At 43.3% G+C, this 22,774-nt stretch overlaps 1 protein-coding gene across 1 annotated transcript in view; it reads right to left on the minus strand.

The window, feature by feature from the left end:
• LOC310868611 (microtubule-associated serine/threonine-protein kinase 1-like) overlaps window positions 1-22,774 on the minus strand; it is a gene marked incomplete at its 5' end in the record, with an annotated part of 61,916 nt that overhangs the window by 13,966 nt on the left and 25,176 nt on the right. Inside the window, 12 exons of the mRNA XM_083779067.1 lie at window positions 407-545; window positions 1,105-1,313; window positions 1,706-1,782; window positions 2,381-2,448; window positions 2,561-2,693; window positions 3,837-3,938; window positions 5,579-5,788; window positions 8,340-8,415; window positions 10,049-10,212; window positions 12,809-12,881; window positions 14,197-14,272; window positions 14,755-14,849. Coding sequence (XP_083635193.1) covers window positions 407-545; window positions 1,105-1,313; window positions 1,706-1,782; window positions 2,381-2,448; window positions 2,561-2,693; window positions 3,837-3,938; window positions 5,579-5,788; window positions 8,340-8,415; window positions 10,049-10,212; window positions 12,809-12,881; window positions 14,197-14,272; window positions 14,755-14,849 — 1,422 coding nt within the window. The remainder of the gene's footprint in view (window positions 1-406; window positions 546-1,104; window positions 1,314-1,705; window positions 1,783-2,380; window positions 2,449-2,560; window positions 2,694-3,836; window positions 3,939-5,578; window positions 5,789-8,339; window positions 8,416-10,048; window positions 10,213-12,808; window positions 12,882-14,196; window positions 14,273-14,754; window positions 14,850-22,774) is intronic.

Genomic DNA, 22,774 nt, shown 5'->3' on the forward strand with positions numbered 1-22,774 from the left:
CATCTCACCCCATTTGAATTATCGATAGCTGGCTTGTGCTATGACATTTTAACAATGTTACTATAACTTAAGAATGTTGGTTAGTGTACTTTTATAACTATTAATATATATTGTAATATTCCTTTATCAAATATGGTCTGTCAGAGCATCTCACAGTACAATACAATGAATACAGGATCCTGACCTGCTGGCTGAAACACTGTTATAAATGAAACAGCCCACATAAGAAAGTGCCATCCAATCTATTTGTGCCGTCTATTTGAGTCTTGACTCGCATTCATTTTGTATTGTGCTTTAGTGACAGCGCCGTGAGCACAAAATAAACTCAAGCGTTTATTTTGCATGACTCGCATAATGATTCACATAATTACTTTGCACACATAAAGCTATAGCTGTAACATCTTACTTGTCAGGTTTGAGGTCTCGGTGCACGATGCCATAGTTGTGTATGTACTCCAGAGCCAGAACTGTCTCAGCGAAGTACATGCGTGCCATCTCCACCGGCAGAGCACCAATGTTCTTCAGTAGGGTGGCACAGTCTCCTCCTATTGAAGCAGTTTATATTGTACACCGTGAGGTACTGAATGTCTGTCTGTCTGCCAGCCAGAATAATGTGATATGACACTAAATTGGCTACTGACAATACTAATTACCATAAGACTTCCCATGATTACGCTTGCCCTGGCCTGGGCCGTTTCATATTTGAATTATGCTAATGAGATTAGATTACCCACTAAGCATCTTTAATCTTTGTGAGTATGACAACATTAATTTATTGATGGTTCCTCATGTTGCTGTTGTAGACATTACAGGCAGCTCAAGCATAGTGCATGTATCTATTGTGTATCCCACTCAAAACCTTGTACGCCAGTAATGCAGTTTCCCTAGGGCCTGTCTGACAGATCTATTGTTGGGTGTTCCAAAACGCCCTTCAATTGAATGCAGACAAAGGTGAAGTTCTCCTATTTTGAGATTCTAACTTGGTTGAATGGATCTATCACCACTTCCTCAAGTACTGTATTGCAGTGGTTACAGTACTGAATTACAGTACTGAATTGAGTTCTACACACACAGGTACCGTATGTACAGTATATCCAGGCTCACCTTCCACATACTCCATGACCATGCAGAGGTGTCTGCGGGTCTCAAAGGAGCAGAACATGGACACGACAAACGGGTTCTCAGCAAAGGTCAGGATGTCTCTCTCCACAAAGGCCTGCTGGATCTGGTTCCTCAGGATCAGGTTCTGCTTGTTGATCTTTTTCATGGCAAAACGCTGCCGCGTCTCCAGGTGACGCACAAGGTACACAGCCCTGACATACAGACACACACACACACACACACACACACACACACACACACACACACACACACACATGCACATACAGACATGTATTCAATTATGTGTCATGCTCATCACACTGCACTGACTGCAGGTGGTTTAGATATTGTTTGCATACGCTGTATAGCAATTGCATACGTTTAATCTGTCTCTCATCCTCACACAGAAGTGCACGTACACAGTCAGTCATACACACACTCACTTACTCACGCACTTACTCGCGCACTTACTCACGCACGCACGCACGCACGCATGCACGCACGCACGCACGCAGGCACCTGCTGTGAATGCAAGTGATTCTCATTTGCGTGTGACTGTGTGTCACAACATGACCATTAGCATTCATTAGTGCCCTTCACTCACCCGTACGCTCCGTTACTGATCAGTTTGATGGTCTGGAAGTCAACCTCTTCTGGTGGTTTCATGGTTCTCATCTTACCCTGGAGCCAGAGACACATGCCAAATGACACAAACCCCATATGGCTGATAGTTTTCTATATCCAAATCACATTTTATGTATCCTTGAAGAAGGCTACAAACCAAAATGTTCCTTTTGTTGTTACTGTAATAAACAAACATATTAATCCATGTTTTTTTCTTCCTCGTCCCTTACTCTCTTTTATATAATAAATATTTGACAAAAGATACAAACTCTGCCTCAAATATTCATGCCTTGTTCATTCAACTTGTTTCTTTTGGAGTGGTACTTCTGTATAGACAAACACTGTAATTATAACGGAGCTGCGAGAGGTGTCTCCAAAAATACTACTAAAATGAATGTTTATGACTTCATGACTTAAATCCTTCTCGTCTAATTGTGTAAATATCGGTACTTGGAGTCTATCCGTCTCTAACGGCAGAAGGGTGGCTCATTTGTAGCCCAACATTTATTCAACAAATGAAAACAAATGGACTCAATTATCTGGATGCCAAGTCATTAGTTCTCAAATTGAGAGAGGAAAGCATTGCATGGGTTGACAGATTGGGGGGTTGAGCTATGGGAGGGTTGACGTATGAATCTCCATTATTTAATCCCACCTCTGTAGAGTCATCCGTTTCAGGTGTGAGGAGTCCTTCACTGTCATAGCTGTCCAGGTTGACAATCTCTGATAACGTAACACAAACATCAATTAACTTATTATGTACTGTACGTATGCATGACATGTATGCATGTATGTACAGTATCTATCTAGCTAGCTAGCTATCCATCCATCTCACCTTCAATAGGGTCCCTGGTCAGTCCCAGCTGACTGATGATGTAACGAGGAATGTCTGTCTTCATGAGGTGTCCCTCCTTGGCGTGGTCCTCTGCTGCCTCCAGCAGGTGATAGAATTCCTCTGGATTGAACTCCTGAAAACAGGTGACACGTTACATTAGTAATTAATGTTACATCAGCATCCTGCGTTCGACAGAGAGGGTATAATCTGGAGGTCAAGACCAGACAATGGCCTTGTGGTTAGAGTGTCCGCCCTGAGGTTGGGGTTCGGTTCCCAGCCGGGTCGTACCAAAGACCCAAAAATTGCCTCCCTGCTTGAAGGGTTGGATTGGGGTGTCAGATCAACCACAAGTAATTCCCGAGCGCGACACAGAGATGAGGTCAAATGCGAAGAACAAATGTCACTGCGGTGACGTGTGTGACGTGTAGGACTTTGACGTTGGTGGGTATTTGACCTCTACAAGGCTGCCTTGTATGTCAATTGTATTTGTGTAATTTTAGAGTGGCGCACGCACGCACGCACGCACGCACGCACGCACGCACGCACGCACACACACACACACACACACACACACACACACACACACACACACACACACACACACACACACACACACACACACACACACACACACACACACACACACACACACACACACACACACACACACACACACACACACACACACACACACACACAGTTAATCCTAGCTGAAGTGACGTGTGTGGTCAGTCCTATGAGCCACAGTGGGGGGGGGGGGGGTCGGTAGGGAGGGTCATTGGCTGGTATTAGTAGAACTGTAGCGAAGCAAATGGAACTTTAATCTAAATGCAAATGTCTTCTCTAGCCAGACGGATCAGGTCTGTTACACTGTCAGTTCATTTTCTCTCGCCCCTGCTGTGCAATATTATCAGTCTTTTAAAATGCTTTTTCAAATTGGTCCAGAAAGTGAGTACATGCGTGCGGTACATGTACTCACATTAATTTGCCTCCCATCCACATGGAGTATGTAGAAAGGGAGACAGTGTGTGTGTGGTCAAGGATGGTGGAACGAAGACTGAACTGAACACGACAACCCACGAGGAAATCGATATTCCTAAGTGTAACAGCTTTTGTTTTGCTGCAGTTGCTTTGATGCGTGCTTCTTGGGATGTGAAGGGAAGCAGAGGGGTGTGTGTGTGTGTGTGTGTATGTGTGTGTAGGAGAGAGAGAGAGAGAATGTGTGTGTGTGTGTGTGTGTGTGTGTGTGTGTGTGTGTGTGTGTGTGTCATCTCACCAGACATTCCAAGAGCCTGGCGGGACGTGAGATGATGATGAGGAGCTTCTTTACCAACTCTGTGACGAAGGCTACCTCTGTGCTCTCTGAGCGGTCGTATGCCTGAGAGAGAGAGAGAGAGAGAGAGAGAGAGAGAGAGACAGAGAGAGAGAGACAGAGAGAGAGAGAGAGAGAGAGAGAGAGAGAGAGAAAGAGGGAGAGAGAAACAAATGAGAAGAGGTAGCAGCAGAGGGGGGATTTTACTGTGTACAACAGAGGGCAATGCATTGCAGTTCCACTGGGGCGGAATGGAAGATAAACAAAAAAAAACGATCCAAAAGGCATTAGATTTCAGAACACTCTTAACGCAGCGGGCGTGGTGGATACAATCAAACCCAAAGCAGGCCACCCAGAGAACTGGTCAGAGTGATTTAATCAACATGGGGGACGCGGATAAATCTTTTGAAGCCTCCTATCTGCTCAGAGAAATAACATGCGCAATTAGTCTCATTTACTGCTGTCGAATCCTCATCCCTCTGTGAAGCCCCAGTGCTGCCGAGTTAAATGAGACCGATTGAACTGAAGCGACTTCTCAAGAGCCGAGCTCAGAACCCCCGTAAACCCTGGTATATCACATACATTCCATGGCATGGGTCAGTAAGTGGTGCGTTCAGCGATGCATATGTGTTTGCAAATGTTTGCATGCTGTCAAGAGCGTTAGTGAAAAAAGCTCTGTTGATGTTTGAGATTTATTGGATCGCAAATTGTACAGAAGTACGCAGATGGCGGCTCAAATTAACAATGTCCAGAAAATGCCATGCCGTGTGCCCACGCTGAAGGTGTCAGTCGTGAAATGTGTAAGTGTCAGAGTCAGGTTGACACTAGCTAAGAAGCAGCATTCTGGGTTACACAGGCACATTGTAAGTTAAATGTTTATCATCAGTTTCTCAATTGTAAAATACTAGGATTTTTGTCTAGTTGAGAAGAAAAAAATTGGTGTTACACGAAAAACTATGACCCATAAAATTAGGTAATGGCAGTCTGCCTTCCCACCATGCACCTGAAACCCAACATGCATTTTACTGTGTGACGTGCGTGTCACGTGATCAGGCTTAGCCAATCGGCGGAAAGAATTTGCGGCGCGATGCTAGGGGGTAATATTATTAAATACGAATACGGCGCACCGTGGCGTTTGGAGATAGAACTGGTAGTAGTGTGAGCCCATTGCTACGGAAGAGGGGGGGCGTGGAATTAACGTAAATATAGCCCAGCCAGTGTGCTTTCTGGTTTAGAGGGGCGGGTCGCGCATGGAGCAAGCGGTGGATAATATTGGTTCACCGATCTGAGGGCACACCCCTGCCCCCCTCCGCCCCTCCCCTCCCTGGTAGAAAACAGCGGAGAAAACTGACGTCACCATTATTTCAAGCGAAGCCCCTCTGCACTGTAGTTCACTCCCACTCCTAGACCAGGAAATGTGTCTCGTTGCCCCAGGCTTTCATTTTGCGGCGAATGCGAACGACTATAAAAGCCTGGGTACCGAGGCTAACGCAAATATGATATACAGTATGCGTATATATTAGGGCCGATGAAAAAATTGAAAATGAAAAAATTGAAAAAATTGCTTTCTCACTGTTCTCGGGTCAAATAATGATATGCGATTAAAATGCGATTAATCTAGATTAATTAATCGCAAAGCCTCTGATTAATTAGATTAATTTTTTTAATCGAGTCCCAGCTCTAGTATATATGTGTGTTTCACTGACGTCGTTGAGCAGCTTCTCCAGGTTCTCCTGGAGCTCAAAGAAGTAGATGGTGGTGATGAGGCCGTCCCTGGCCTTGGCCAGGCAGTCTCTGGACAGCTCGGCGATCTGGTGGTGGATGAAGCTGAGCACGCCGTCCGCCAGCGGGAGCACGCTCTCTGGGGAGAAGTTCTGGATGAACTCCGCCAGCCGGCCTTCCATCTGCGCCGTGGCCTGGTGGTGAAGAGCAGCATTAGGACCGGATCTGTGTCACCTTAGCTTTTAACCGGTTTAACCATTATTTTATACTTTAGCTATTCAGACAAAAAATCAAAAAGAAAAATAAAGCCTCCGCTCATCTGCTGAATGATTTAGGTGAGGTGCTAGAGTCACAAAAGTATAGAAAGTAGTAGATAATATACAAGCTCATATATTAGAATATATATTCTTTCACAGCAAACGTTTTTAACTCAAATCTTTGCTTCTGGGGGTCACTGGAACAAAAATATTTTGAGATGGGGGTCGGTGGCCAAATATATAATTGTGGGGCTCCTTGACATGAGAACCACTGACATACATTTAGAAACATAGGTTTTTCAGAAGACATTGTTTAGAAGACATTTCTTTTAGAATCTGCCTCAGGTCTTAATGGGTTACAGACGGGGTCGAGGGTGGATCATGGGTTAGGCGGTAACAAGAAGACTCACCCCGGTGCGTGCCCGTCTTTCCTCCCGGAATTGTCCCCAGTGAGGGGGATAACTTTGTAATATGCTATTGGCTGTTTGTATTCTTTTTGGGAAAAATATAAAAAGATACTCCTGTGGAAAGGCTATATTATATTACTTATATTGACCCTATAAACAATTTAGTATTATTTAGTGTAAGGTTTTGCCCCCTCAAATGGTATACCTCGTCAGATAATCCCCACATATCCTACAACAACTTCTGTGAACAGACCTCACTGTAGTAGCTTTTCATAAATTATATTTGTACTTAGGCTGTCTGCTGTCATGAAAGTTTATAGTTAGAGAAATTCAAAATCCAGCCGTCTGCTGTCCAGCCTCTCCCACCCCTCACTGGGGAAAATTCTGGGAGGAAAACAGAAACGGGGTGAGTCTTCTTGTATTCGGTTAGGCACCGAGGGTGGCCGTGGATTGGGGTAGTGAGATAGAGAGAGGAGAAGGGAAGAGGTAATGAGAGGACATAAAAGGTTACGTTCATGTGAGAGGAGGCTCATGGCTAATTTATACACAATCACATGACGGTGTCCCGTGCCAAATATAGATTGATTGAAATATGTATTAACAGTTTGTAGAATTTACAGTACATTTTAAGCACAAACTCAATACAAAGACTGTTAACTGTGAGTGGACGACCCAATTAAGCATTACACTTGTTTACAACAGGGTCCACATTGTTCAATTCATCAAAACATTTAGAGACATACAAATAGACACTTCTATGTAGCTAAAGAACAGAACAGGAATTCATCATATAGGAAGCAAAAAGGGAAAAGATACATACAGTGAGGGGAAATGGGGCGGGGGGGGGGGGGGATTCAGATTTTACAGAGGCCAGTTTCGAATTGCAGCCATTGCAGCTCCTTTGAGAGCGGTTTTGAAGGAGTCAAGGGATTCACATGTCTTAATGACTGTTGGTAGGGCGTTCCACATTTTGGTGGCATAGGAGCGAAAATAATTTAGTCCCTTGTTTGTGCCGAATCTGGGTTGTACATGGTTTGTTGCACTCCCTCTGGTGTTGTGGGTGTGGGTAGATCAGCTTCAGACTTCAGTCAGAGGTTCAGAACTTGACTCGCTCATAGTTGTTTTTTCTGTGACTCGTTGCAGGATTAGTGCGAGGTGAGAAAAGCCCAGCTTTGAACCTCATTTGAACTTGTGGATTAAAGCAAAAAAAAAAAAAAAATCTCATGACTGAAACGTTTGGTCAGGTCAAATCCCAATCTGTGATTTATGAAAACACCATGTGCGCGCACGCACGTACGCACGTGCACACACACACGCACGGTCGCACGCACACACGCAAGCAAGCACAAGCTCTGTTTCCTGAACAATAAGCACACTATGTGAATGTATGTGATGTTTTGGTATTATCCTTCTAAAATCCTGCTGTTCTACATACAGCCAAGCGGTTGAAGAAATCACAGATTGCGTTAACCTTTGCCTTTATTAAATAGTGGAGAACATTAAGGTTTGTGGAAGACTCTGAACACGTGTTCTATTGCTAGTATGACCATGCACTTCAACTACTCTTTCATCTTAAAATAGCCATTTATACACTCTCTGAATTTTGTGGCATTGTGTTAAGACTCTATGGAATCCAAAACACAAGGCTCCAGCTTCCTAAGGCCAGACAACATCGGTCTCGCTGCCTTTGAGCCCATTTCCTTTCAACTTCATCAGCCTCAGCAGTGTCAATCCCTAATGGCACTAATGGCAACTGAGTTAAAAACGCAAAGGCTGTGCCTCCCCTTGTGATAGATAGTGGGTGACATTAATATTCTCCTCACAGCGTAAACCTCACAGGGCCGGGCACAATGATGTCATCCTCTCGGGGCCTCTTTTTTTCATCTGTCTCCTGATGAGGGGGTTATGAAACCAACACCCAATATCAATAGAAGCTAATTTGGGCTCTGTGATATCACAGTTTGGAGTTTATAGGATCATTAGATGAGCTTGTGTGTGTGTGCGTGTGTGCGCGTGTGTGTGTGTGTGTGTGTGTGTGTGTGTGTGTGTGTGTGTGTGTGTGTGTGTGTGTGTGTGTTTACCTTGGGAAAGCGTTCTTTGTACACATGGTTCATCATGACTATCTCATTGTCGTAACAGGAAGGGGAGCGTCCAGGGCTGTGGAAAGGAAATAAGACAAACATAGTTGGCCTACTTGTGTTTTTCTATTGTCTAATATGCCATACAAATAAAATCTATTAACACTTACTATTTCCCTGTAAGTCAAACATGATACAATGATAAAATAGGCTACTTTTTTTTTAAGTTATGAGGAAAATATCCACTGACTTGCTCACAGTACAGTGCATTATTCCTGCTTATATCTCTTTTAACTCGTCTCCATAATTGCCAAAAATATTAAATACTGTTGGAAGTCTTCCATGATTGTCTTTCATTCGTTCATTGTAGCTACAGTAAGTGCAGAAACGTATTTCTGTCACCAGGTATAGCTAATTAGTACATATGTATAATTTGTTGGGGCGAATTGTCAAATTCATAATTTTTTTTGGCATGTCCATTTAATCTGTTTAAGCAGTGTGACCGATAATTAATCTCGAGAATTGATTGCATTTCAACCATCCTTTTTTTTTTTAATTTATATTTTTTGTCCCACGATTTTGTAACCCATTTTTCACCCCTGTGTCAATCATCCTGTGATGTGATCCTGGGCTCTACACACCCTCCGCCAACCTAGGGAGAGCAACGGACTTAACTCATGCTTCCTTCATGCTTGAGTGTCCAAGTTGCTCCTTTACACCTGACAGGGGGGAGTTTGCATTTCTTTATAATTATGTATTTGAACAGGACTGGTGACTCAAATATGGCATTTGTCTATTCAACTGCACCTTGAAATCTTTCTCTTAAATGTGTCACCTATATCCTTATCCTAGTATACAGTAAATGCTTAATACCCACATATATGGGCGGTTGGATACAATTGGACACATGTGTCCAATTACAATTGGACACATTACCTACCGTAGCTAAAATAAATTATTTTTATTTATTTATTGAATATAAATGAGCAATATATTTGCAGAAGGAGGAGAGGACACAAACATTGTAAGCCTTTTATTTAGGTGCGCAGTGCACCTAAATAAAAGGCTTACATGTCTGTGCTGCTCCAGTGTCCTCTCCTCCTTCTGCATTAAGTGTCCTTGTTCCTGTGATGCACCGGACCAGCCGCTTCAGGCTCGAGGCGCGTTGGTAGACTCCCTTTGTTCTTGAGCAATATATTTATTATGGTTTATCTCTCAACCATAGGGATTCCGAATCCCCCATACATAAACAGCAGATCCAAAACAACGGGTGGTAGCTGGGGTGGTGGAGGGTGAGCAGCAGTGTTTGAGCAAGATAGCAGTGGTGAGAGCAGCAGCAGCATGACAGCAGCAAAAGTTTAAAACAAAATAGCAGATCTACAAGATCTATAGCAGATCGTAGCGCGCCACTCGTGCTATAGATTGTAGATCTGCTATTTTTCTGCTTGTAGATCTGCTATTTCTTTTAACACCAAAAAAGGTTCTGCCCAAAATGGGTTAAATAGAGCGGTCTGTTACTGCTAGTCTCGCTACCCAGACCTTTACTCCAGTGGGAATAAAAACAATTATTATTGCTAATGCTATCCTACTGGTGCTTGTAGGACGGAGACAGAACACACACAGCAGTTTATATGTGAAAACTTGAAACGCTTGTAAAATCACCAACGTAAGATGAACACTGTCGGCCAATCACTAGACTAGTCGCTGCTGACCTGAGGCTGCGTGAGCGAGGGCGCATGTTGTGAGGAGAGCAGCGGCCGCCGTCGTCATCCGTGATGCTCTCTGTGCTGCCGAAGTGCTTGGACAGGAAGTGCAGCTCGTCCATGGTGGGCTGGAAGGGCAGCTGGTGCAAGCGCTCCTGAGAGGAACTGGAGGACTGTTGTGGGGGTCCGTGGGGATTCAGAGGAGGAGGAAGAGACCGGCAGAGAGGGAGAGAAGGGAGAGGGAGGAGGAAGCAGGAAGATGACGTTAAAGCCGAGTGACTCAGCGCTCCTGGTGAGTCGAGACGTGTCCACGTGGCTGTGATGAGTTAAGTCAACCTGGTCCATCTGTCTCTAATCTCTGGCTGTGCTGTGTAGTGTGTATACAGGAGTACACACCCACAATATATCCATGAGACAATGACTTCATTTCACTTTTTTTCATGCATTCTTCATGTAACCACAAAACACATGCCACTATCACTATGACAGCAATGACACTAAAATGACAGCATTTACACTTCGTCACATAACTCTGTTCTCACTCGTTTGAAAGGCCTAACAATTTACTGGTATATTTGATTTAGGCATCCTGTGGGAACAGGCGGCAATTTTGAATGCCGGCATATTTTGTACCTTCCATATTATATTACATCATCCTACCTAGTCAGAATGCCTGCATCGTTATCCCATCACAATCACATGAGTGTGAATGAATGCATCACTTTACCGACACCGCCATGACAGTGTGTCATGATGATGCTTCACTCTTGTGTGCGTGTTGGCGGAGAGAGAGAGAGAGAGAGAGAGAGAGAGAGAGAGAGAGAGAGAGAGAGAGAGAGAGAGAGAAAGAGAGTGTTGTATGCCGGGTGAACTTGGGTTGAGACAGCATTGGATATAGTGAGAGAGAGCATGTATTTATTTTACTGGGTTGAGAGAGCATGGGTTATAAGTTAACTTATAATGAGAGAGAGTGTGTGTGTGTGACAGCAAAGTTGCCTGCACTCGGGGTGAAACTGTTCAATGAACTAAATGCTTTCTATGAGCAACGCTGGCACAACTAAGAGAAATGTGAAACATGTATTTGAAGTGTCCATCTAGACTACGACGCAAGTTGAAGTAGCGCAACTCCTTTCAGTACATTGTGTACGTGAGAGAGAGAGAGAGAGAGAGAGAGAGAGAGAGAGAGAGAGAGAGAGAGAGAAATAAGAGCCCAGGTGCAGACCTGTGAATCTGGGTCAGCAATATGGCCACCTAGAACGGATAGATGTACCACGGTCTTAAAGGGATAGTTCACCCAAGAAAGACTTATTTTATATCAATTACCCACACCATGGAGCCTTGAATTCATGGAGATTATTTTGTCGCATTCCTGAGCCAATATCTGTGCCATCAAATTATGGCTTTAGGAATGCATTGTGAAATCCATGATTGGTCGGCGTGATGATGTAAGCGCCCCTCACTTCACACGGGTCTGATTTTATTAAAATAATATATAATAGAATATATAATAATCATTTAATCCCCAGATTCCCCACACTGTGAGCGCTGTTAATACCGTGCCTGGGGAGAGTCAGGGTTTAAGTCTGTTGCTCAAGGACACTTTGACACATACACTGGGCGTAGAGGGCGAACCGGGGACCTTCTGATTCCCAGACGGCCTCTAGTCTACTCTCTACCCCTTCAGCCATGGCATCTTTCTATAGGGTGGACATCTACTGGCAACCATGAATCTGTCTCAGCCAAATACCCACCTCGCCTCAACAGCCTCATTTGCCTTCAGTCAAAGCAATGAGACCTGGACCTTCACCACTCACTTCGCTAATTGCACAATCAATCGGCGATCAATCGCAGGTGAAAGCCACACGGAAAGAAGCCACGCCAACAGGCTATAGATGCCAGCATGGAGCTAGGAAGACGTTTGTCATGGTCGTTGCTCATCTGTTTCATGTCATTTAGAGGTTGTGTAAGGACTAAGGATTACATGGATTATGTGTCTACTGAACTGTCGACCTACTTACCTGTCCACCTACTTGCAGTACCGGCCTGCATGCCCCCAATACTGTACGTGGGACTCATTTAACATACACATTTGCACTCAAATGACTAGATATGTACAAATACAGTATATATCTCTGCTGTCGACTCCAAACTCCAAAATGTTCAATTTTCAGGAAAAAATATCCAGCTCAAGTGGAGTTATAGAGGTTTTGGCCGAAGCTCTTTTAATACTTTCATTGGTTCAATATTTTTTTAACCAACACATGGACGTAAAGAGTGTTCATGTTCAATAGCACTAATGTATGGAGGAAAAATAATCTATCTGGTTTCTGCCAGACAGCAATGATATAAGCATTTCTTTTCAATTAAAACATTAATCACTCAATCAAAAACCTTCCATTCTATCTAGCCTGATCATACTATCTGAAAAAAAAAGCTGCAAAAGTTGTTGTTGCTGTTTTCTGCCCAACAGTGACGATAGGGAGACTAAATAGAAGCATGTACACTTTGTGTGTGAGAGTGCACGCTCTGTACACTTTGTGTGTGAGAGTGCACGCTCTGTACACTTTGTGTGTGAGAGTGCACGCTCTGTACACTTTGTGTGTGAGAGTGCACGCTCTGTACACTTTGTGTGTGAGAGTGCACGCTCTTAATCCAGAGCGATTACATTGATTCATTCAATTCCGGTTTCTGCCCAACAGCAACGATTTCCACTGGAGGAGACCTGTGTCTTTCTCCGTCTAGCCAAATTATATACAAACATGTGTGTACCGTGGAGCTGGGCGTGTTGGTTCCATATCCAGAAGAGGGCAGAGATGCCAACGACCATCGCCGACCATCCGCTCTGTAGAGGATGACAGATGTACACGACATACAGTAAACACATGCTGTACGCACACTACAACACATGCTACTGTTCTCCATACCACCCACAGTATTAGCTGTGTTTCATTTACAGTTGACAGCATTTGAGATGCATTTGATAGTACATCTTAATAATCACATATTGACTGAGCATCATCATCAACATCAATCACCATTTGTTTAGTTAAGCTGTGAAGCGAATGCTAAAGTATTGTAATGAGGCCTGTCTGTCTGTCTGTCTGTCTGTCTGTCTGTCTGTCTGTCTGTCTGCACTGTACTGTACATTTACTGTACACAAGTTTACTGTAGTGATGGAGGGGAAATCCATGCCTCTGCTTTTGATATCCCTGGCGATCCCCCTGTACGATGAACACTGTGTCAGAGTTGAATATACTACTGTGAAGTTGTTTACACAAAGATGTTTCAAACATATAATATCACAATTTAACAAAAAGTATTTTAACCCCATTAATCCTGGCATCCTAATTTCAGACAAATTTAAATAGCACCCGAGTGGTAATGAACCACATGAGTCAATTATGCACACTCTGAGGTTGTCTTGATTTATTTTACATTTTTGAATGATAGGACTGATTAGTTATCATTATTATGAGCTATGACTGAGCATTCAAATCCCACCCCCCACACTCACGGATTCCCCAGATAGAATTTCAGCTGTGCTGCTAGAGTTTCACTGAGCACCCAATGTCCTTCATCCCCCAACCGGCCCAGGTTATTCCCCTGAGGGCTTCCTCGGCCAGGAGAACACAGAGGATCTCATTCATTGTGTCTCTACGTACGTAGAGCGCGCCTTGACAGACAGCCAGACGGATTTGATAAATGAGGAACTTTGGATTTGCTGGCGAGGTCCGAGGAGAACGCTCCTGCCGACACTGTGTTTGACTGAGGAGAAGCGACATGGTGGGAGGTAAACAACAGCCTGACGGCTGATTCACACACAACTCTCTGTCCTAAAGAATGCACAGATGCATGAAAACTACACAATAAAGAGTTCAGCTTCACCGAGCTGATGGCTGATCAGCACAAAATGGAGACGGGTTGTGGGGCTGACATGTCCTCCATTTATTTTTCTCTCTCCTGACTACATCACTACATTTGTATCTCTATCACCCAGGGGCCCTTTCAGGTCCATTCGCACGCTCTCAGATTGAAAACACTCAGGATTTAACAGTGTTTTAACTCTCTTTTATAGACATGTATGCACAATGTGCGCACGCACGCATGCACACGCACGCACGCACGCACGCACGCACAGAGTGTCAGAGAGCTGTTACCTTCTGGAGGAGGCGAATGAGAAGTGTGCTGGGTTGCTGGGAGAGAAGTTCCGTGGGCTGTCCAGAGGACTGCTTCCTGAAAGCAGGAAGAACGAGAGAGAGAGAGAGAGAGAGAGAGAGAGAGAGAGAGATGAGAAAAAGAGCATGAACAGACAGGAAAAACAGACTTTGTGTGACAGGTGTGAGATATTATTTTCTACACGAAAACACGAAAAAAGGGACTCGGCATCAAACCTGTCGGCTATGTCAGATTATATATTTCATTATTCAACTTCACATGAAAATGAATGTTTTATTTTTGAGTATGAGTCACTAGTGCAGCAATAGGGATTCAGTGCTGTGGTACCACCCGTGAACACATCCTATTGAGTTTGTTGGAGTGACTGGCCAAGCCAAATGCACCGAGGAGGAATCCAACCCCAGTTTCCACAGCGGGCGGGCAGGAACCTTACCCCCGCACCTCCTGGACAGCCAATAACAATACATCTCTCTGCTGGAATGATGGTTGTCAAACGGAGGGGAGGGGAGGGGAGGGGAGGGGAGGGGGTGCTTACATACCCAGGTGGCCAGGTAGTGGCAGGGGCGAATGTGGGCGTGGCAGGGTGGGAGACGTGGTGGTCAGGATCAAACTCTTCCTGTTGCTGGCACGGCAGCTGCAGAGAGAGAGAGAGAGAGAGAGAGAGAGAGAGAGAGAGAGAGAGAGAGAGAGAGGGTTGAGGTTAGGCATGTAATGTTAAAGTTACATGCACACACATTACAAATTACAAATATAAGATCCATCAGTCAGCGTCACGCGGTTCCACAATAATTCAAGATGGCGAGAGTAATCCCTCTGTATAAAAAAGGAAACAAATTAGAACCTGGCAACTACCGCCCGTTTCGATCCTTTGTTCCATCTCAAAGGTTATAGAGAGATTAATTCACAAAGAAAGCAACAGCTACCTCGACGAGCGCAAACTGCTGTTTGTATTCCAATCTGGTTTCAGAACATCCCACTCCACTGACACATGCCTATACTGTATTTGACCGACTACATCAAATGCGAGGAAGACTCTGGCAAATTCTGTGGCCTGGTCATGCTGGACCTCCAAAAAGCGTTGTAAATCATTCAATTCCACTGGATAAACTCAACTTGATCGGTTTTGATAGCACATCATTAAAATGGATGAAATCCTACCTTAGGATAGAAGAGAACAAGTGGTTTACATCAATGGAACCATGTCATCCTGCCTCCCTGTGAACTGTGGGGTTCCCCAAGGAAGCATACTAGGGCCGTTACTGTTCCTTCTATACATTAACAACATGAATGCTGCCTGTAAGTGCAAACTGTTCCTGTGCGCTGAAGACTTATTATTCCTGGCCTTACGAGGGCAAAATGCAGGTCGAGGAAGCTCTGCACTTAGCTTACAGATAACGAACTGTCACTACACCTTGGTAAAACAGAATCCATTCTTTTTGGGTCTAAACATTCCCTCAGGAAGGTCAATGAAAATGATTTATTTATTTATAAATGATTATTTATTTTGAGGGTTTTCTTTACATGGACACAAGGACAGCACAGCAGACTTACATACAAGACAGTTACTTACATAAAAACAACAATGAAGAAACTAAAAAATAAATAATAAATAATAATTTCCAAGTGGTACATGGGTTGTATAATGCATGTGTGCACGTTAAGGTGGGTTCCGTCCTACACAGGATCAAATCGATATGATTAAAAAAGGGGGTCCATACCTCTACAAATACATCTGCCTTATTTTGTGTTTCATACTTGAGTCTCTCCAGTGGTAGTAGTGACATTATTTGGGCCATCCACATATGTTCTGAGGGTATTTCATCTGTCTTCCACAAAAGTAAGATACATTTCTTTGCCAAGAATCTAAATAGATCAAATAATTTCCTGTGAGCAGAGTTCAACTTTACATTTGGGTCTGCCCCCAACAGGTATAACAGAGGAGATTTTCTCAATTTTACTTTAAGGATTTTTTCAATTTGATCATGAAGTATTTGCCAAAATGGTTTGATTTTTGGACAAAACCAGAACATATGCGGGTAGGTACCCAAATGCAGTTTACATCTGTTACATAGGGGAGAGTTCTCCCTGGACATTTTGTTTAGACAAACAGGGGTTAAGTATGTTTTGAAAATAAACTTGTAATTATGTTCTAGGATTCTAGGAGTAAGTGAAGATAGATTTACTTTTGCACATATTGTTGTCCATGTTTCCTGATCAATTACAACATTTAAATCTGTTTCCCAATTCCTTTTCAGAGGCTGGAAGGATGACGTCACTCTACCATTAAGGGTTTTATAAATCTTTGAAGTGAATTTTAACATAGATTGGGTGTTAATGATGCATTGTTCTATCTCGTCTATGTGAGACCTAAAAATATTTTTCCTAAGCAAAGATTGTAAAAAGTGTCTTAATTGTAAGTACTGGAATAAGTTTGTGGAAGGTAGACCGAATTCCTCCTTCACCTCTGAAAAGGACTTAATGTTTGTACTACTGAGTAGACAGCCTAAATTGTTAACACCTTTGTTAGTCCACCTTTGCAAACCAATCTCACTTAGACTCGCCGGTAAATCTGGGTTATGAGAAACAGGTGAAAGGACAGATAAACTCTTTTGAATTTTACAGTATTTCTTACACTTTGGCCACATTGATAAGATGCCGTTAACAACGAAAGATTTGTTGAGCTCTGACAAACTCGCATTTATAAAAGGGAGAGATTTAAGTGGAATTGGGTGACTGAGATGGGATTCTATTGTTTTCCACAGGGAATCATCAGACTCCTGGAACCATTCAGTCATTCGTTTAATTTGAGCAGACCAATAGTATAATTCAAGATTTGGGAGAGCTAAACCGCCTTCGTTATAAGGTTTACACAATGTGGCCAGAGAGATTCGTACTTTTTTATGGTTCCAGAGAAATCTAGAGATATTAGTGTTTAAATTAGCAAAGAATAAGGGTGGAATTGGACAGGGTAATGACTGAAATAGATAATTTAATCTTGGCAACAGGTTCATTTTAACTACATTAATTCGACCTATAAGTGTTAGAGGTAGGTTGGTCCATAAGTCCATATCATCTTTCAGCTTTTGTACTAGAGGTGTATAATTACAGGTATATAGATTGTCCAGTATGGGAGAGATGAAAATGATTTCAAGGTCATAGTTGATGACATAATCTAGCAAAGAAGAAGTTACCCATTTGGGCTGTAATCTTGACAACAAACTGACAGGTGAAAGCATGGCAACACCTTTGTTGCCATGCTGAATTCCCTTTTTTGTCAACAAAAGTACTCTCAGGACTCTTGCCAGGGCCCTCATTCAATGCTACTTTGATTATGCTTACACCTCCTGGTTCTCCAACATCTCAATGTCACTAAAGACTAAGCTTCAAACCTCCCAAAACAAACTACTAAATAGACTACTTTTTGACCTGCAGGGGCCCATGACCAACCTTTATCTCAAAACTCATTTTGATAGCCTAGGATGGCTCAGGGTAGAGGTCAGGGTTAAGCAATTAAAAATGGGATTGGTTTTCAAAATAGCCAATGTGACCTTGACCTCAATGTCACATATCTGACTACTGTAAATGCCTAAGAAAAACTGAGCCACAGCCACAACACCAGAGGGAGCGACAACGGTTCCTTCTACAGCAAGTGTGGAATGCCCTGACACACCATCCCTTTAAAAATGTGGTTCACTGGCTTCCTTTAAAAACAGGCCTGAAAGTCCACCTTATACTATATGTACGTAGTGGTTTATATTTGTGATAATATGACATTTTTGTGTTATTTTTTGTGTGGTGTATGCGTACATGCGTGCATGTCACAATGTGTGTGGTGTATGTGGGCGTGCGTGCATGTGTGTGTGAGACATCGTCGCTGTCAGGCAGAAACCAGTTGTATCTCCATATTTAAACTTTTTTAATCAATTAATGCCCTACCTAATCATACAAGAGTGTTGCACAAAACACTGTTGAAAATAGCAGATCTATAAGCTCACAGCGCGGCAGGGTCGACGCATTGTGAGCTTGTAGATAAGCTAATTTCACTATTGTTTTATTTAAAAATCACACCCGTGTGAAGTGAGGGGCGCCAATATATTAAAGTCTAACTCATGTTGGTTAGGTGATGTAATGGTGATGTAAAACAAACGGTGACAAAACAAAATGATCTTTATTGTTAATGGCATTTAATGCTTGTGTTAGGGACAACATGACGTACATTTTCCCTTCATTGTCAAAGGCGTTTTTAAAACAAACATTGAACTAAAAACAAACATTAAACCTGTATATAGCGGCCCTCAAAAATACTAATAATAAAAAGGAACGGTTTTGGACCGACATCAACAATATGCCAGGGAATGAGTGAATACAGATGCATGAGAGAGGATGCAGACACATGCAGATGCCGAGCTCACACTGCTGGAGGAGCACAGCGATAAAGATAATTAAATTTCCTCTCCCATCCATCCATCCATCCAGCCGGCCATCTCCTCTCCCACCAAGATAACTATGGAGAGAGAGAGTATGAGGGAGAGAGGGAGACAGACGGAGAGGGAAAAGCAACGAGGAGGAGGCAGAGAAACAGAAAAAGATGGAGAGGGAGGGAGAGAGGGAGAGAGAGAGAGAGAGAGAGAGAGAGAGAGAGGGGGGGGAGACAGAGAGAGAGAGAGAGAGAGAGAGAGAGAGCGAGAGAGCGAGAGAGAAAGAGAAAGATTTTTCTGAAAGCTTTCCAAAGTTCTATATGACATAATTTCTCCATCGGGAAGCTAATGGCCGTCATTATACCTCCACTGTCACACCTCATCCAACCACTCATGGTCATTACATCTCTTTGCCAAAAATAGGAGCAAGCTTTTTTCTCCCTGGAAATAAAAACGTCTGGGTTTCCGAGGCTAAACGTCTGGGTTTCCGAGGCTAGGAGCAAGCTGACTTCTTACTAAATGCGAGAAATATCATGCAAACCAGTGGTTCTCAATGTGAGGTTTGGGGACCCCCAGGGGTCGTTGAGGGGTTCCAACTCTGAGAGTGGTTCCATTTATACCCTCTCAGAGATAAATTGTCACAGAGGATTTTGTAGTGTAAATTGGGTAGAGAAATGTAAATGACACATGGGTTTGATCAACGAGGAGAAAAGGCTTGCGTCAGGATGACGGATGGCTCCCATTCAGCGCTCTAATGCTATACCAAGCTCAGTCTCAGGCAGAGAATGGACCACCCCATCCACCCACCCACTGCCATCACATGGGTCCGCATGTGAGCGAGACTGACTTAAATGTACGCACGCACACACGCACGCATGCACGCACGCACACACGCACGCACGCACACACACACACACACACACACACACACGCACACACGCACACACACACACACACACACCTCTAGATGAGACATGGTCCAGCAGTCACGCTCTTGCACATACAGCTAGTCACGCTTGTGTGTGTGTGTGTGTGTGTGTGTGTGCATGCACATTGCGCATGCACACACACACACACACACACGTGAGCCTCACACACACACCTTTTCTGGCACCTGCAGACTGGAGACGTGAGCTGACTGAGATGTGATCAACACATGAAAGAGATGAGAAAGAGAGAGAGAGAGAGAGAGAGAGAGAGAGAGAGAGAGAGAGAGAAATAAAGACATAAACCGAAGCCGTCTTTACATGCAGAGAATTTAACCAAACCCTAATACTTCAGTCCTTACGGATCTACTCTGTATACTAAGGACCCCTGTTCATTTCTCTCTGCACCAAATCTCTCAGCTGAAAATAGCTTGTAAATCTGCTGCTTTCACCAAACGTTCTCCCCAGAATAGGGACGCTAGGGCTATTTATCAAGGCCAATGATGAGTGGAGTGGATTCAGCATCTTGCTGAAGAACACTCTGTAACATTTGAGTCACGTCCTCCCCATGACCGTCACAAAAAGACACTGACGTTTAGAAAGATCTGTCATAAAAGGGGGGATTTTAAGTAGAGATGTCCCAATACTGTATCGGAAAAGGATCGGTGTCGGCCCTTATTTGTCATATCGGGTCATATCGGATGTGGAGTTTGCTTTCCAGTTGCCAAAACGTCAAGTGCACATTTGAGTGATGAGTCTGCTATAAACACAACACGAGATATATAGCTATATAGCTATAAACACAACAGGAGATCACAGCACTGGTATCGGTATTCGGTATCGGCTAACAGAAAAGTGTGGTATCGGATCGGGAACGAAAAAAGTGTATCGGGACATCCCTAATTTTAAGCATGCAGCACCTACTCTCTAGTCTACACATGGTGCAAAAGGCCAAGATTCCAGTGCTACTGCTAAGTGGAGGTTATGTTGTTCATACAATTGTTTCCAGGGTGAGATGGTTGGAGAGAGAGGAATCTACAGGGTAGTGAGGGCATGCATACAGTCAGTGTGGACTGTATTATAAGCGACTTTCTGTAGTTGCGGGTTGCGTTTTTTTTTTGGCTTGTTGCTTATTTGGGCTTCCTTTAAAATGTTGTTTAATCCATCTAATCTTCTAATTTAAGACACATTTCAGTGCGAGCTGACAATAAAGTCATATCATTTAGACCTGGAACACCAATGCAACAAATTCAGAATTCATTGTTATATGGGAACCTCCATTTTGTAACATTAGCTGTTGCTGGTCTTAATATAGACCGAAACGTTTGTTATTTGCCATTAAAGCCTTTAACTGCATTTGAAGACAGTGTGTGCGGTAGTTCCTTTTTCGAAATCTTTTTTTAGAATAGGCTACTTATGTTATCAGCAAATACCAGCAGCAACAGAAATGCAGCTGAATAACAATTGTCATATTGTAGATTATCAAAACAAATCACACCTGTGTGAAGTTAGGGGCGCTCTTATCATCATACATCATCATACACCTTGTCCTTCATACATCACATTCCGTGCTCAACCAATCAGATCATCACAAATGTAATTCCGGCCAATCACAATTTGCGTCTGCCTGCTAGAGAAGTTCCTTGAAGTACCCATGAGGTCACCGTGACTCACATGATGATCAAACACTGCCATTGACTTGACTTTCACGTTACATACATGACTTTAAAAGACAACATCAACAACATGCCCAGCTGGTCATCTCACCGTCTTAGCTACAGTGTCAGTCTTGAATAATAAAGAATACAACGTTTAATATACAGTATGTAGTACAGTAGCTGTAACAATTGATTCAATTTGTAAAGATGCTCACATGTTCTTTTTAAAGAAGAGTCTGTAAAGGACGTGATCCTCCAGTTCAAATGGAACTATTTTGGCGTTGGGATACGGTAGAAATTAAAATGGCTAAGTCCACGGGCAGTCGCCTATACCTACTGACCTGCTGTGAGAAACGCACAGTGACAGAATGACGGAACCCTGCCAACAGCCAATCCTTGCAGCCACTGCTGTGTCAGCAGCCCCGCCCCCACACAGCTCCAGCTAATACCTCTAATTGAGATTGTGAGTCTGCATTAAAGCTCTTTGCTAATGTTAACAGCCATGGTTAAAGAATGTATTCAATTAAATTAACATTGATTAGTTTTATACCTTCATACACTGCACTTTAATAAGAATTAAATTAACACTCGGGCATCTACTACGGTATCTCTAAGACGATGTAATACGCCACAGAAACAACAGAGGATTGCCTATCGGCCTCTCCTATCTCCTTTCATTATCTAAATTGTGCAGGATGTTGTAATCGATCAGCTATACAACCGGCTGTATGGTTATTGATCATGATGTGTCAATGGCGTAGATTTAATGTGTACAATACATCCAATACCCTCTGTAAAAGTGGATCAATTATATGTCTGACATTGTTCTAACCTCGTTCGTACACACTACACAGTCAAATATTCAGTGTTCATTGAACTCTAAGATGGTCCATTAGGTTCCATTTGTACCCTCTCAGAGTTACAGTAAATTAACAGTTTTTAACACAGAGGATTTTACCGTGTAGACTGAAGATAGCTTTGAGTGCTGTCGAACTTGGATGCCAGAAATCAATGTTTTGGCCCTCTTGAGGTGTTGTGGCATTTTAGTAATACAGCAAAGCCCCCCCCCCCCCCCCCCCCCCCCGTGCTATCTTTCATCTAAACTGTCCTTGTGTGTCGCAAATCCTGTGTGTGTGTGTGTGTGTGTGTGTGTGTGTGTGTGTGTGTGTGTGTGTGTGTGTGTGTGTGTGTGTGTGTGTGTGTGTGTGAGAGCTTTTCTCTGGATCTCGTCACTTTTTAATTGCCCCATCAGGAGAATAACCAACAGCTGATATCTGACGCAAAACTAAACTACAAGTTTAGTGGAGAAAAGAAAATACTGAGAGAGAGAGAAAGACAGAGAGGTTGTAAAAGCATTATGGCGCTGCTATTATACTAGCCTCGGAGACCACATGCATTTTCCTTTCAAAAGTACAGACAGTATTTCTGTAGCTCAGTTAGACCTTGGTTAAAGCCTTCTCAATGCCACAGGAAATCAGTGGTCGTGAGATATGCTCATGCAAAGCACATGCACACACTCGCACGCACGCACAGTCGCACACACACACACACACACAC

Source organism: Protomyctophum parallelum, assembly GCF_964188405.1.
Source record: "Protomyctophum parallelum genome assembly, chromosome: 13".
NCBI lineage: Eukaryota > Metazoa > Chordata > Actinopteri > Myctophiformes > Myctophidae > Protomyctophum > Protomyctophum parallelum.